The 17,581-nt window shown below is 37.8% G+C and overlaps 1 protein-coding gene across 3 annotated transcripts in view; it reads right to left on the bottom strand.

The window, feature by feature from the left end:
* The window catches only part of PCGF5 (polycomb group ring finger 5), a 65,761-nt gene that overhangs the window by 26,534 nt on the left and 21,646 nt on the right, over window positions 1-17,581 (bottom strand). For 2 of the 3 annotated variants that reach the window (XM_033404869.2, XM_033404872.2), the window contains exons 4-6: window positions 13,507-13,562; window positions 13,334-13,393; window positions 10,721-10,869 (exon numbers count right to left, since the gene is read on the bottom strand). In XM_033404869.2, the coding sequence (XP_033260760.1) occupies window positions 10,721-10,869; window positions 13,334-13,393; window positions 13,507-13,562 (265 nt within the window). The remainder of the gene's footprint in view (window positions 1-10,720; window positions 10,870-13,333; window positions 13,394-13,506; window positions 13,563-17,581) is intronic. The other variant, XM_049696606.1, reaches the window with a different exon arrangement.

Raw genomic sequence — 17,581 nt, 5'->3', positions numbered from 1 at the left:
ATGCCCTCCCATCTATTGAGGCCTTCTTAAATTCTTTTGCTGTATTGTAGTTTTCAGTACACAGATCTTACACCTTTTTTGGTTAAACATATTCCTCCTAAGTATTTTATTCTTTCTGATGCTACTGTAAAATGAAATCACTTTTTTAACTTTCATTTTTGGATTGTACATTCCCCATTTATTCCTAGTTCTTGTATCCTGTAACCTTGCTAAGCTTGTTTTCTCGCTAACATACTTTTTCTGTGGACTCCTAAGGATTTTCTATATACAAGACCATACCATGTGCAAACAGAAACAGTTTTACTTCTTTTCTAGTCTGGATGATTTTAGTTTTGTTTTCTTGTCTAATTACTCTAGCTAGAAACTCTAGCACAATATTGAATAGAAGTGGTGAAAGCAGACATCCTTGTCTTATCCCTGATCGAAGGGGAAAAGCTTTCAACATTAACTATGATGATAGCTGTGGGTTTTTTGTAGATACCTTTTTCAGGTTGAGGCAGTTCCCTTCTAGTCATAATCTGTTGAGTGTTTTTACCAAGAAAGAGTACTGGATTTTGTCAAATGCTTTCTCTTCATCTACTGAGATGATTATGTAGTTTTCACACCTTTATTCTAGTAATATGGTATATCACCATTGAACCAACCTTGGTCATGATGTACAATCCTTTTTCACATGTTGCTGGATTCAGCTGGCTAGTATTTTGTTGATTTTTGCATCTGTATTCATGAAGAAAACTGGTCATAATTTTCCGTTCTTCTAAAGTTTTTTTTGCAATTTTAATTGTGGTAAAAAACAAAGAACACAAAACTTACCGTCTTAACTGTTTTTAAGTGTATACTTGAGCAGTGTTGTGTATATGGACACTGTTGTGAAACAGATTTTCAGAATTTTTTCACTGGGACAAACTGAAAAGCTTACACTAACAACTCCTTTTTCCCCCCTCCTCCCAGCCCCAGTAACCACCATAATACTGTCTGTTTTTATGTATTTGAACAGATACCTCAAGTGGAATCACATAGTATCTGTCTTTTTGTGATTGGCTTATTTCACTTAGCATAATGTCCTCAAGTTCATCCATGTTGTAGGACATGACAGGATTTCCTTCCTTTTAAAGGCTGAATGATTAAAGGCTTATCCACTGTATACACCACATTTTGTTATCTGTTGATGGATATGTGGAATGCTTCCACCTCCTTGGCTATTGTGAATAGTGCATCTATGAACATGGGTGTCCAGACTCTGCTTTCAATTCTTTTGCATATATACCCAGAAATGAGATTGCTGGATCATAAGGTAATTGTGTTTAGGTTTTGAAGGAATCGCCACATTGTTTTCCATAGGGGTTGCACAATTTACAATTTTACCAGTAGTGCACAAAGGTTCCCATGTCTCTATGTCCTTACTGACCCTTGCTATTTTTTCTGTTTTGTTTTTGATAGTAGCCATCCTAAAGGGTGATGTATTATTGTGGTTTTGTTTTTCATTTCTCTGATAATCAGTGATGTTGACTGAGCATCTTTTCATATGCCTGTTGGCCATTTGTATATCACCTTTAGAGAAATGTCTATTTAACCCCTTTGCCCAATTCTTAACTGGATTATTTATTTTTGTTGTTGAGTTTCAGAGTTCTTTATATATTCTGCATACTAACCCCTAAAGTTATGCAAATGCTGGAGAGGGTGTGGAAAAAGGGAACCCTCTTGCACTGTTGGGGGGAATGTAAATTGATACAGCCACTATGGAGAACGTTATGGAGGTTCCTTAAAAAACTAAAAATAGAATTACCATATGACCCAGCAATCCCACTACTGGGCATACACCCAGAGAAAACCATGATTCAAAAAGACACATGCACCCCAATGTTCACTGCAGCACTATTTACAATAGCCAGGTCATGGAAGCAACCTAAATGCCCATCGACAGACGAACAGATAAAGAAGATGTGGTACATATATACAATGGAATATTACTCAGCCATAAAAAGGAACGAAATTGGGTCATCTGTAGAGACGTGGAGGGACCTAGAGACTGTCATACAGAGTGAAGTAACTCAGAAAGAGAAAAACAAATACTGTGTGTTAACACATATATGTGGAATCTAGAAAAATGGTACAGATGAACCGGTTTGCAAGGCAGAAATAGAGACACAGGTGTAGAGAACAAACATATGGACACCAAGGGGGGAAAGCGGGGCGGGGGGTTGTTGTTGTTGTTGGGATGAATTGGGAGACTCGGATTGACATGTATACACTACTATGTATAAACTAGATAACTACTAAGAAACTGCTGTATAAAAAAAAAATTCAAAAAAAAAAGGAAGTCTAAAGAAAACAAAAAAAACCCTAAAGTTATGATTTGCAAATATTTTCTCCCATTTTGTAGGTTGCCTTTTCACCACTCTTTTTTTTTTTTTTTTTTTGCGGTCCGCGGGACCGTCACTGTTGTGGCCTCTCCCGTTGCGGAGCACAGGCTCCGGACGCACAGGCTCAGCAGCCATGGCTCACAGGCCTAGCTGCTCCGCAGCATGTGGGATCTTCCCGGACTGGGGCACGAACCCGTGTCCCCTGCATCGGCAGGTGGACTCTCAACCACTGTGCCACCAAGGAAGCCCTTCACTCTCTTGATTGTGTCTTTTGATGCACAGAAGTTGTGATGTCTTTGGTTTTGGTATCAGGGTAATAACTGGCCTACAGAATGAGTTGGGAAGTATTCCTCTTCTATCTTTTGGAAGAGTTTATGAAAGACTGGTGTTAATTCTTACTTAAACATTTGGGATTTGCTTTGCGGGAACATTTTTCTTTTAAATTACTTATTTCATCTCTTTGCTTGTTACAGGTCTTCAGATTTTAATATTTCTTCTTGAGTCAGTTTTGGTAGTTTGTGTTTTTCTAGGAATTTTCCATTTCATCTAGGTTATCTAATTTGTTGGCATACTATTTTTCATAGCATTCCCTTGTAATCCTTTCTATTTCTGTAAGGTTGCTAGTAACATCCCTCCTTTCATTCCCGATTTTAGTAAGTTGAGTCCTCTTTCTTTGTCTAGTAAAAGATTTGCTGATTTTCATCTTCTCAAAGAACAAATATTTGGTTTCATTAACTTTCTTTGCTGCTTTTCTCTTCTCTTTCATTTTTCCCCAATCAAATCTTTTTATTAATTGCTTTCTTCTACTTCCTTTTAGTTTTTCCTTTTTCTAGTTTCTTAAGATAGAAGACTAGGTTATTAATCTGAGATCTTCCTTCTGTTTTAATGTAGGTGTTTCATAAGTATAAATTTCCCTCTAAACACTGCTTTCGCCACATCCCATTAGTTTTGGCATGTTGTGCTTTCATTTTCATTCATCTCAAAGGATTTTCTAATTTCCCTTGTGATTTCTTCTTTCACACATTGTTAACATAGGACTCTGTTGCTTAATTTCCACAGACTCGTGAATTTTGACGAATTTCCTCCTGTTATTGATTTCTAATTTCATTCCATTGTGGTTGGACAATATACTTTGTATGATTTCAATCCTTTTAAGTTTATTGAAACTTATTCTGTAGCCTAACATAAGGTCTGTCCTGAAGAATGTTCTATATGAGCTTGAAAAGAATGTGTATCCTGCTGTTGTTGGGTACAGCAGTCTAGAGATGTCTATTAGGTCTAGCTAGTTTTGGTGCTGTTCAAATCTTCTGTTTCCTTATTGACCTTTTTTTCTAGTTGTTCTATCCATTATTAAAAGTGTGGTATTGAAGTCCATTACTGAAAGTGGTATTATTGCTGAATTGTCTATTTTTCCCTTCAATTCCGTCAGTTTTTGCTTCATATATTTTGGGGCTCTGTTGTTAGGTGCATTTATATTTATAACTGCTATATTTCTTTGATGGATTAACACTTTTATCATTATAAAATGTCCTTCTTTGTTTCTGATAATTTTTGTCTGAAAGTCTATTGCCACTCCTGCTCTTTTGGTTACTGTTTGCACGGTATTTCTTTTTCCATTCCCCTACTTTCAACCCATTTGTGTCTTTGAATCTAAGCTGTGTCTCTTGCAGACAACATAAGAGTTGTATCATGTATTTTTAATGCAGTCTGCCAATACTTGCCTTTAACTGGAGAGTTTAATCCATTTCAAGATAATTACTGTTAGGGTAGGATTTATATCTGCCATTTAAAAAATTTGTTTTCTGTTGTATCTTAGGCCTTTTTGTTCCTCTGTTTCTCAATTACTGTTTTATTTTGTGTTGAAATGATATACTACAAAATGCGTCTTTAACTGCCTTGTCATTTCTTTTACTGTGTATTTTCAAGTGACTTTCTTTGTGACTTCCCTGAAGATTACAACTGACATCTAAATTTATAACAGTCTACTCTGGAATAATACTATCTTAATTCCAATAGCACAGAAAAATTTGCTCCTATGTAGCTGCTTCCCCCCGCCCCCAGCTGTTACTGTCTCAAATTACATCTTTATACTGAGTGTGCCCATTATCATAAATTTAGAGTTACTGCTTTATGCAGTCATCTTTTAAAGCAGATAGGAGAAAAAAAGTTTACACACAAAACATACTTCACTTTTGCCTTTTATATTTACCTGTACAGTTACCTTTACTAGTGGTCTCTATTTATTAATGTGGATTTGAGTACTAAGTGTCGTTTTGTTTAAGCCTGAAGGACGCCCTTCATTATTTGCAGAGAAGGTCTGGTAGTGACACAGTCTCTTACATTTTGTTTACCTGGCAGTATTTTAAATTCTCCTTCCTTTTTGAAGGGTATAAATTTTTGATGGACATAGAATTCTTGGTTGACAGGTTTTTTTCTTTCAGCACTTTGCATATGTCATCCTACTGCCTTCTGGCCTTTATAGCTTCTGATGAGAAATCAGCTACTAACCTTATTGAACATCCCTTGTAACTGATGAGTCACTTCTTTATTGTTGCTTTCAAGATTTTCTGTCTTTTAACAGTTTGATCATGATGAGTCTAGCTATGAATTTCTTTGAGTTTATCATATCTGGAGTTTGTTGAACTTCTGGGATATTTAATGTTTTTCATCAAATTTGGGAAGTTTTTGGCCAAAAACTTCAAATATACTTTCTGTCCTTTTCTCGTCTTCTTTGGGGACTTCCATTATGTGTATGTTGGTAAGTCTGATGCTATCCTACAGGTATCCACTCATTTTTCTTCATTACCTTTCTTTCTGTTCCTCAAACTGCGTAATCTCAATCTATCTTCAAGTTTTGGGGTTCATTTCCTATGACTCAAATCTGTCACTGAATCTCTTCAGTTAATTTTTCATTTCATTTATTGCACTTAACTCCAGAACATTTAAAAAAATAATTTCTATCTTTTAATTAATATTCTCTAGGTGGTGAGATTGTTCTTGTACTTTCATGTAGATGTTTAGGTATAATTTCTTTTAGTTCTTTGCACATTAAAACATTTTTTTTTATTGGATTATAGTTAATTTACAGTGTTGTTAGTTTCAGCTGTACAGCAAAGTGAATCAGTTATACATATACCTATATCCAGTCTTTGAGCTGTACAGTAGGTTCTTATTAGCTATCTGTTTTATATATATTAGTGTGTATTTGTTAATCCTAATTTCCTAATTTATCTGCTCCCCCTCCCTTCACCTTTGGTAACCATAAGTTTGTTTTTTACATCTGTGACTCTATTGCTGTTTTGTAAATAAGTTCATTTGTACCATTTTTTTTAGATTCCATGTATAAGTGACATCATATATTTGTCTTTCTCTGGCTTACTTCACTTAGCATGATAATCTCTCAGTCCATCCACGTTGCTGCAAATGGCATTATTTTGTGCTTTTTTTATGGCTGAGTAATATTCCATTGTATATACGTACCACATCTTCTTTATCCATTCCTCTGCTGATGGACATTTAATTTGCTTTGATGTCTTGGCTATTGTAAATAGGGCTGTGATGAACAAGAGGGTGCATGTATCTTTTCAAATTACAGTACTCTCCAGATATATGTACCAATTTACATCCCCACCAACAGTGCAAGAGAGTTCCCTTTTCTCCACACCCTCTCTAGCATTTATTGTTTGTAGATTTTTTGATGATGGTCATTCTGACTGGTGTGAGGTGATACCTCATTGTAGTTTTGATTTGCATTTCTCTAATAATTAGTGATGTTGAGCATCTTTTCAGGTGCTTTTTGGCCATCTGTATGTCTTTTTTGGAGAAATGTCTGTTTAGATCTTCCACCCATTTTTTGATTGGGTCATTTTTTTTTTTTTTTTTTTGATATTGAGCTGCATGAGCCGTTTGTGTATTTTGGAGATTAATCCGTTGTCAGTTGCTTCAGTTGCAAATATTTTCTCCCATTCTGTGGGTTGTCTTTTCATTTTGTTTACGGTTTCCTTTGCTGTGCAAAAGCTTTTAAGTTTAATTAGGTCCCATTTGTTTATTTTTATTTTCATTACTCTAGGAGGTGAATCAAAAAAGATACTGCTGTGATTTATGTCAGAGTGTTCTACCTATGTTTTCCTCTAAGAGTTTTATAGTACTTGGCCTTAACATTTAGGTCTTTAATCCATTTTGAGTTTATTTTTATGTATGGTGTTAGGGAGTGTTCTAATTTCATTTTTTAACGTGTAACTTTCCAGTTTTCCCAGCACCACTTATTGAAGAGACTGTCTTTTCTCCACTGTATACCTTGCCTCCTTGCCTCACAGATTAGTTGACCATAAGTGAGTGGGTTTATCTCTGGACTTCTATCCTGTTCCATTGATCTATATTTCTGTTTTTGTGCCAGTACCATACTGTTTTGATTACTGTAGTCTTTGCACATATTTTAAATGGATGATTTAAAAATGTATATTTAGTCAAGTTCAGTGTCTGGGCATCTTCAGGGACATTTTCTATTGACCACTTCTTTTCCTATATATGGGCTATACTTTCTTGTTTCTATCTGTCTCATAATATTTTGTTGAAAACTGAACATTTAAAATAATGTGGTAACACTGGAAATCAAACTCCTGCCTGCTCCTCAGGGATTGCTGTTGTGGCTTTTTCTTGTTTCTCATTGTTTAACAACTTTCCTAAACTAATTCTGTAAAGCCTGTATTCTTTACAGTATGTGGCCACTGAAGTTTCTACCTAGTGGTCAGCTAACAACTGCACAGAGATTTCCTTATACACCTGGACCCAGTTAAGTCTCCTGGTCTTTGCTGAGGGACTCTATATGAGTTTGGGGGCACACCTCCAACACTCAACCAGGTTGTTGACAACTCTGCCTAAGTAAGTCTTCACTTCCTGCTTGTGCAGAGCCTCAAGGTCAGCCAAAGGTGACAGTTTAGGGCCTACTAATTGACTCTGAAAGTTTTTGCCAGTTTTTTCACTGCTTTTATGGAGGAGCAAATTTTTGGCAGTCCTTACTCTACTATTTTCATTACCTTCTTGCTCTTGACTTTTGAACTGAAGTAGGTATACTGTATAAACCATACATGCAACTACTACACCACCACATTTGAGAATCTCATCCTACTACAGAGGAATGAGATGGTTGAGAAGGCTGTAAAGGAATGCAGGCATAATTTTTCTGTCTTTAAGCGGTATGTAATCCAGTTTCAAGGAAAAAACACACACCAAAAAAGACAAAAGACAATATCAGTGCCTGGTACCTTTAGGAACACACTAAATGCTGATTTAATAAATAAATGCAAGTCTTAGAATTTCAGAAGGGATTCACTAAGGTGGAAAAAACGTCACAAAAAATAGAGGTCTCTTGGGTCTTGACAGAAGTCTAGGACAGTGGTGAGAACAGGGAAGAACGTGCCAAAAAGGAAGGATTATTCAAAGTTTTAGAGGGTTTTAAATATTCTTAATACAAGCCTTTATATATTCTGGATGCAAATCCTTTGTCAAATATGGGTGCCAACTTTTATGTTGGTATTCACAAATAAATGACAATAATCCTGTGTCTTGAGAGACAGATTCATTGATGGGAATAATGGAAGATAAACTCATCAAGATAGGGGTTAGTGAAAGAGCCTGAATGCTAACACAAGGAGTTAATACTTGATTCTAGAATGTGGCAAACTATGGCCATAGTCCTCAAGCCAAATCTGGCTATCTATTTTCATTAGTAAAGTTTAACTGGAACACAGCCAAGCCAGTTTGTTCACTATCGTCTATGGCTGCTTTACTGCTAAAATAAGCAAGCTGAGTAGTTGCAACAAAGCCCATATGGCCCACAGCGCCCAAAGTGCCTACTATTTGACCCTGACAGTGGCCATGAGTGCTTGCACACACGCAGGCTGAAGCCTCAGCCCTGCATAATAAAAGAAATTAAGGATACAGGAAACAGTTCAGACTACTTTCAAAAATCTAGATGTAAGGTGAGCAGCAGTGGACTGAGGGGAATTTTGCAGGACTTATGACTGGTTGAAGGGGAAGGGTAGAAAGTAAAAAACGTCCAAGAGTTTGAATTTCTATGATTGGCTGAAAGATAGTAGTGAACCAGATGTAAAATAGATAGCTAGTGGGAAGCAGCTGCATAGCACAGGGAGATCAGCTTGGTGCTTTGTGACCACCTAGACGGGTGGGATAGGGAGGGGATATGGGGATATACATATACGCATAGTTGATTCACTTTGTTATACAGCAGAAACTAACACACCATTGTAAAGCAATTATACTCCAAGAAAGGTGTTAAATAAAAATAAATAAATAAAACTTAAAAAAGAAAAAAGAGATGGTAGTGATAATTGAAACAGCATGTTTGGAGTAAACTTAGGTGGAAGTACAGTATGACGAATTTGTCTTTAAACGTGTTAAGTTTTATGTATTAGTGAAACTCCCAACTAGGATACTGAAAGTAGTTAGAGATATAATACTTCCACTTGGGAGAGATGGCAGGTTTGGAAAGGGGGATTTGAAAGTTCTTTGAATAGCTGAAAACACAAAAAATAGAAGTGACCTCCTAGGATGACTGTAGAGAGAGAATAATTGAGTGGAGGACTAGGTATTAGCTATACTCACATATATAAAGCAGAAGGCAGGAAGAAGTAGAGTCAGTGGAGACAGTATAGGAGTGGCCAGAGAGAAAAGGTGAGAATTGGGGAGCACAGTATATGTCATGTAGGCTGTAAAAGTGGTTTTAAGAATGAAGGTACAAGGATGGAGAAAAGTCTATAAAGGAAAGAGTGAAAAGATAAAAAGTCAACTGGAATGGCAAAGCGTCCAAGATGCCAAAAAGAATATCAAGGCAGGGGGTAGTTAATTTTTCAGATGAATTTCTAAAATGCAATGTTTTATAACTTTCATACTAGAAAGCCTGCAGAGAAGTAGACTTCACATTTATTTATGAAGAGATATTCCACCTTTCTATTGACTTAATTTTCACTACAGGATAATAACTCATGTACTAGAGAGCTAAAGAATGATCATAATCTCTATCAAGAAAAACATCCCCAAAAGAGGATTACAGAAATGACTGGGAATAAGAGAGAAATTTAAAGTTATTAAAAATTGATGAAAAGACTGACAAAAAGGAAAGGGTGCTGCACCAGAGCATAAAAGCCAATAGGGAAGCCTGGAAGGATAAATAGGTACAGTGGCCACTTCTCTAAATACTGCTGTACTCTACTACATGCCTTGTCCAACCAACCTCTCTTAACTAAATGAAATACCTTATTGTATTATAACTGTTTGTATGTGTAAGACCCAACCAAAAGTCCCTGAGTGAAAAAACTTATTATTTACATCTTCACTGACTAATATCCACATAGTGGATAAATATTCATTGAATCACTATGCTAATACATATTTCTTTTTGCAAGATGCTGGGAAAACTTAATCAGAGTTGAAAAATTTTGTTTTTAACTTCCTGACAGGAAAATTTCATTAAATGTATTAGTAAAAAATGCATTAAATGAATTTTTTAAATACACTTAAAAAATTAAATGTATTAGTAAAAAAACTTGGGCTTCCCTGGTGGCACAGTGGTTGAGAGTCCACCTGCTGATGCAGGGGACACGGGTTCGTGCCCTGGTCTGGGAAGATCCCACATGCCGCTGAGTGGCTAGGCCCGTGAGCCACGGCCACTGAGCCTGTACGTCTGGAGCCTGTGCTCCGCAACGGGAGAGGCCACAACAGTGAGAGGCCCGTGTACCGCAAAAAAAAAAAAATTCAACTCACTGGCCTACAGATCACACAGAGGAAGTAAAGGAAAAGTTCACGGGTACTTTATGACATCCATCAAAACCAATTATGTTGTTCATAAAATGCATTAGCCATGACATGGATAGCTTTTTTGAATTGCAAATAAAAACAGAGAAACAAAAGAGAAAATCAGAAGAGGATGAATAAAAGGTTGAGGATGTTTCCCAACATGAAACGATCTGAGTCTGAGTTGGTGACTACACTTAAAAAGGGAAAAAACAGTGTATATGAACTCCCAACAAAGGTATAAAAGGAGGTTGAAAGAGGAGAAATAGAGGCGTGATTCTCCTCATTGGCCACTAGGTGGTGGCAGTGACCCAGGACGGTTCAGTTGTGAGGTTTAGAAATCAGGAGCCTGAAGTAAGCAACTGCTTGGCTATTTGCAGGTAAGAGACTGTCGGAGAATGACATTCTATTTGTTTAATAAAAAATTTGAAATAATAAAAAATTTGAAAGCAAACATTCTGAAACAGTAGGAAAATTCATCAACACGTTATGAAAGGTTTACTATAAAATGATTATGAAAAAAACAACTGTACTTGTCCACTCACCTTTACTACATTGTCCCCTGATTGTCCATTATTTCGTAAACAATCTAGACATATAGCAATTTGTGGGTCACTTCTGTGATAGTCTTTATCATCTTGATTTTCATCACCTTCTTCATCTACTTTAGGTTTGTCAGCTTTTGAAGTATCATCTGTATAATTTAAATAAAGCTAAGTTAACTCAGTTGATTTTATAGTTAAGCAACAATATACTAACCATGAAAACAAAAATAAACTTTAAAAAACATTTCTTAACAGTTTTTGATGAAGAATATATAACTGAAACTTTTAGTACCTTTAAATAACCCAACCACTCAACAATGGAAATATTTTTAAAAAACCCATCAGTGACTTATGAACATAGCTTACGACTTCTAGGCTCACTGGGACATCCAAATGAAAGACTCAGGACTAGCTATATTTGGTCACAAAAATGACTGCCATTAGTGATGAGACCACTTAGAAATTGATAAGATATAAAAATACTTCCAAATTCTATATATATTCAAAACTTAAAACCAAGTACTCTTTTCAAACTAAAATATTCTCTAAGTTCTCAAAATTTCAAATTATTAGCTATTCATAAAATTAGCTAGTGAAATAAGTAGAATGAATTAGCTTTTTTAACATGTATGTAACTATGCAGCATTAAAACACCATCAAAGAAATCTGAGTAGCATACTATAAACAAATGTATTTAACCTATGAACTACCGGAAGGCTACATAAAATGCAACTATATTTGTTGATTCATTCATTTACTGAGTGCCTTGAACTCTGTTAAGACTAAGCCTGAGGAAACAATGTTGAAACTGTAGTGTTATCATCCTCACCCTCATCGTGTCAGAGTATTTAGGAGGAGGTACAGGCAAGTAAAGAAAACAGACGGAGATGTCGATAAGGACTTTGATATAAGAGGTAAGATAGACCAGGTGGGCACATATAACAGAGTTAATAAACCCAAACTCTGGGGTGAAGCAGAGATTCAGGGGAGATTTCCAGATAAAATGTCTGTAAGCTGAAACTTGAAAAAATCAGTCAGCCAAGCATTACAGTATAGAAAATCCCAGGGAAAAAAAAGACCACTTAGCTCCTCTTTAATGACTGTAGTAAAAGCATTACAGATGTTATCATACAGGGCAGGTGGGTTCTCTCCTCTGCCTTTTTGTATGGAACCCACACAGACAGGAGCTGCCTTCTATGAACCAAGATCCAGCTCCAAGAAAAGGTCCAAATTCTTCACCCAAACTAAAGACCAAATATGATAAAATACTTTAAAAAGGCAGAAATATGGGAAAAGGGAGATAAACGCAAAGTAGGCTACAGTCCTTCGCTAGTCAATCTGTAAGACACACAGTCATGGACTAACCCGACCCCATAGCTTCTGATGACAAGCCCTGGCTCCTGTCCTCTTGAAAAAGCAGGCAAAAACTGGAACATTCAGTCAATTTTACCTATATTTTTAGTATAGCACTACTGTCTAAATTGCAATTTACACTTGGGTAAAACAAGCCTTTAGTTAAGTCGTTTTTTGCCAGGCTTGGCTTCTTTGCCCATTTCAGTGTTTTGATTATAGATTAAAAATAATCCCTTGCTACCTTATTCCAATCATTCAAAACTATTCTCAAACCTCCCCTGCTATAGGAAGCCAGCCCTGCACAGTTAAGTTGAACTAAAAAAACTCTGATCCCCATTTTACATATGAAGTGAGAAAGCCATTTTAATGATATGTAATTGACAATCCTGTGAATCGTATGGAAAAACCAGGGATGGACGACTGAGCTCACAAGTGAGCCTATAAAAACAGACATATATCCTTGAAAGATTTCCATGGTATTTTTAGGCCATCTTGAAACAAACCTCATATTTAATGTCAATAGGAAAGGATACTACTTATAATTTCAGATACGTTGTACTTTTTTTGTGTGTGTGTGAATTATATACATGCTAAAAACATTACTCTGCCCAGTAATGTTTGCCACTTTCCTTAATTATTAAAAATCGCTGATTTCTGAGGCTCCTGGGACCCAAAAGGGAAATTTGGTCACTTAGCATAGGTGATGGGGAAAATTCCCATAAGTGTCTAGAAATATTTTTCAAATTTTAGGATATATAAATTTGTATCATCTGAGCTCTACCTATGAAAAGTTCGTTCCAGGTTATCAGAGCACAGCAAGATCCTGTGATCTGGCTCTCAGCTACATCCCAGTTCCCTCTCCTATTAAACACACAAAATAAAATACAACAGCAAACGCCTCACTGTTTAGTTGCAGGCTATGGCTACTTCTGACTTCAGTCTCCTTTAGCTCTCCAGCTAATACTGCTATAATCAACGGTCACTTTTCTGTTTTATCTCCTTTTTCTCTTCCCAATTTCCTCTATTTCCAATTACCTTCAACTGGACTGACTCCAGATTTACATGCATTTATTTAAAATCTCATGATTCTATATAAAAAGTTCATAATCAGAGAAAGGTTCAGAATGTAAAGGGGTACATGAATTGTACCCCTTGTACAGGAGAAACTTGAGCTTGAAGAGACAGATTAGTTCACCACAGCTACAAAAAGCTGACCAATTTGAGAGATTACATCAGATATAGAAGTAAAAAAAAAATCACCTTGTCCATTTTCTTGAGGCTTGTTTTTCTTCCAAAATTCAGACTCACGCTCAAGTTCTTCTAATTTAAAAGAAAAAATTATAAAAGTAATAGAAACACAATCATGAAGTCTTTAACAGAAATGGTGATTTCACAAAACACAAAACTCTGCAAGAACCCAAAGAGCAACTTACGTTCTCGTAGTCCAGGGACCAACTTAAATATAATTTCCTCTAATGTGTTATCCAACCTTCCAAAGATGAAAAAAGAGAATATACAAACAATGAAGACATCAAAATCCAATAGGTAAACCATTTAAGATCTGCATCTCACATATACTACAAAATATAGAACATACACAGTTTTGGCACAAGTACCACACCCAACTGCTCTGCGAGTGGAGCACATCTATTTCTAGCCTGTCCCAGTGGAACACAGATTACAAAAATGGTCCCGTCCCCAGCTCTCTCTACAATCTTGCCCCTCTGAACAGGACTTTGATAAACGGATGGAGTCTATTTCTCTACTCTGAGAATATGGGCCAGCCCTGAAATGTGCTCGGGCCAAAAGGATGTGGCACAAGTGACACTGCTTTGCTCTGAGCGCAAGCCTTATGAGGCATATCACGTGCTTTGGTGTGCTTTCTTGGAATCCTGCCACCATTAGAACGCGTCTGGAGGACACTATGTCCAAGGAGCCAAGCTGCCCTACTGAGGCCATCTCACACTAGGTCATGGACAGTCCAACCCAACAGGACAGAACCCAGGCCAGGATCGGCAGGGCAGCAACTGACCAGCCTCTGACTGCAGTCACCTGAGCGAGCCCAGCCAAGACCAGCAGACCCACCTGGATCTGTGAGCCACACAGAACTGTGAGGAATAATAAGTGCTTTTACTGTTGTGTTCAGCATGAAAGCTAGGGGCGGTTTGTTATACAGCAATAGCTGATGCAGCCAGCTATTGCTTTCAAAATCTCTACCACAACTCTGGCTCTTTCCTATGAAAGAAATAATCTCCAGTCTTCTCTTCTGAGAAATTTAGACCATTTTTCCTAGATAAAAAACGTAAATATTTCCCTTGACATTTTTCTCGCCTCCTTTTCCTGCTGTATCTGAGCACAGCTGTTCCTTTCCATGGCTTTCATTTCATCTTGTCCTGCTGCTCCTGAGACACCCTTTCCGCTCATCTCCTTCATCCTGCTCGGCGGCATGACCCTCCTCCAACTGAAAACACGGCTACGCTTCTCACATCCAAAAAGCCCCCAAACCTTGGCTTAACCTATTGTCTTTTCAAGCTGTTGGCAGATACATAACCTCTTCTTCCAACTGGAAAAACTAAGAAATCACAGTTGACATTATTTCCGTCTCATATTTTTGCTTCTTTTACTTGACTGAACTCCTCAAATCATCCATAACTTCCATAATGAATAGATTTAAAATTTTTTTGAGAGCTAAAATTTAAAAAATCTTTTTTTTAATTTTTTTTTTAAATTTTTTTATTTTTATTTCTTTTTTTTTTTTTTTTTGCGGTACTCAGGCCTCTCACTGTTGCGGCCTCTCCCGTTGCAGAGCACAGGCTCCGCACGCGCAGGCTCAGCGGCCATGGCTCACGGGCCGAGCCGCTCCGCAGCATGTGGGATCTTCCCGGACCGGGGCACGAACCCATATCCCCTGCATCGGCAGGCGGACTCTCAATCACTGCGCCACCAGGGAAGCCCAAAAAAATCTTACTTTTAAAGTCATTTTTCTCCTCATTGCTCTGCAGCAGTTTATCAGTGCTGCCTGACGCTGCCTCCTTGAAAATTTCCTTTCCTGATTTTTCTTTTTTTCTATCAATTCCCTTTGTCCCCAAGATATTCTTCTTTTTCCAACTACCTCTACATCTGAGTATTCTCCTTTGCTCTGCTCTCTGCACCCTCTGACCTTTTCTACAGGCTGCCTTCCTTGAAGATCTCATCCACTTTTGTGACTTCAAAACTAACATATAGGCAGATAACATATATATATACAAACACACATTGCATCTCTCTGCTGAGCTCAAGTTCCATACTTCCAACAGATGTTGAATATCCCAAGCACCTCCTTTTGTTCATATATGTCAAGACTCTCTTATCTAGTCTCCTTCAACAAAATACTGAATACCTGTCTTACTTTTTAAAAATTAAATTTAGAAATGATACCATATCATTCCCAAATAGGCTCAAAATGCAAGCATTATTTTAACCTACCTGTCTCTCCTGCTTCACATATTTACTCACCAAGCCCCAGACAGCTACTTCTCAATGTTTCTCCCACCCGGTCTTTCCACATTCCCATCCTTCCGTTCCCTCAATTACCACCTTATTTAGAGGACAGCATAGAGATGTTTCCCTTTACCTTGACATGCTCACAGTGAATTTTCCTTAAGCACTAATTTGATCATTATTTGCCTGCTCGAGAACTAATTTCTTCCTACCACCTGGCTTCACGTGTTTATATAACTTGAGTTCAACCTGCAAACTGTAACTGGTACTGCTCTCTTGTTGCTCTTCTCTAGCCAACTGACTTACTCAATTATCCTCAAGAATGCCTCGCCTTTTCCAATCTGTTTTCCTCCCTCATGCTCTTCATCCTGGCTCAAATACTTTTTTCCAGTTCCTACTCTCCAACCAAACCGATGTTACCTGATTCTTCAGGACTTACCTACTAACTCCTTCACAGAGTTTTCCCAGACTATTTAATAGTAGCAGTGTTTAAGAGAAGTATTATTTCTCTTCTCCTTAATATTTGTTTTATCAATGTAATACACATGTATAATTTACAAATCAAACTTCCCTGTAACCTTATATGAAAACACAACATTTTTATGCCCCGCTCTCTCTGTTCCTGATTCCTACAACCCCAGGGGCAACTGCTTTCAAATCCAAGCTGTTTTGTCTAGTATTTACTTTCATATTTCTATATATATGATAGACGGATGATAGATTAAAAAACAAAGCCATTCTTTCTCTGCTGTCTAGGTCTTTCTGACCTCCTTCTGTGGGAGATAAAGGTTTAGCTCTCTGATATCATCCTGCCATGCCCCTTTCCTCCCAACATACGTTTTCCCAACTCTCATCTTCCTAATAGTCTTACTGTCATTTTAAAAATAATGAGTGTTTACATGGTTAGGATTATCTAAATATTCACAGTGTACTCTGATTAAAGATAACCCCTCCTTCAATTTTTTTCTTTCCCTGGCGTTAGTAATTGCTTTCTTTTCTTCATCTGCTACATACCCATTCCGAAATTCTCTGAAAGAATTTTCTTCTTACTATGCACAAACAGTTCAGGAATCAACTAGTTCCATTCCTGTCCCCGCGGGACATCACCCCTCACCAACGTCATGTTCTCGCTGCCCTCGCCGTCCATTCAGGACTACCCCACAGCAGTCATTAGAGCCACAGCTTGCATGCACTTTGGACTCCCCTGTCCCTCCCTCACTTGCTCAAAATCATGTGGTGTAACCACACCACCAGTCCAATCCAGCGCTCCATCACCTTCTACCCATGGGCTGGAAAGCCCAACCACACCCCTTCAAATTCGTAACTACAACCCAGGTGCGCCTTTCAGGTTGCCAGGACTCACACTACACTTCCCAGTCCATTTATTCTCTTACTTTCCTGGACAACACACTTTCTTCTCTCGCCAACCCCTACACCCGCCTTTTCCACCCTTACTCTTGGCTGATAAACACCTTCTCCTCAGTGAGACACAAACTTGCAGACTCTGACCACCACATCTACCTATGGCATCTGCACCCATGTCTACTCTGCCCTCCTACCTGCTGCTATACATGACCTGTAGGAAGCCAGCCTCTTCTATTAGATTTCACTCCCTCTCAACCACCCAAGAGCACTGCTTCAGCCATGCCCTCTCTCCCCAACTCTATTATTACCTTTTTGCTCTTTCTTGGATTAGTCCCTTCACACATGCCATTATTCCTCCCATACCACAACAAAACAGAAACCCTTCTTGACTGTACTTCTCTGAACGGCTACCACCCCATTTCTTTGCTCCCACTCCCATTTGTGGCAAAACTTGAGAAAGTTGTCTATACTCACTGTTTTTAACTCTTCTTCCTCCCTTTCTCTCCTGTAACAATCCAGTTAAGCTTTTGCCTCACAGCTCTACTGAAAGTGCTCTTGTCAAGGCTGATGACCTCCAAGTTGCTAAATCCAACTGTCAACTCTGTCTTCCCCTTACAACATCAGACACAGTCCATCACTCCCTCTTCTTTGCTTGGCTTCCAA

This window comes from Orcinus orca, chromosome 14, assembly GCF_937001465.1.
Source record: "Orcinus orca chromosome 14, mOrcOrc1.1, whole genome shotgun sequence".
In the NCBI taxonomy this organism is placed as follows: Eukaryota; Metazoa; Chordata; class Mammalia; order Artiodactyla; family Delphinidae; genus Orcinus; species Orcinus orca.
Note: the sequence above shows the minus strand (reverse complement) of the source record. Positions and strands in the feature narration are given on the sequence as shown.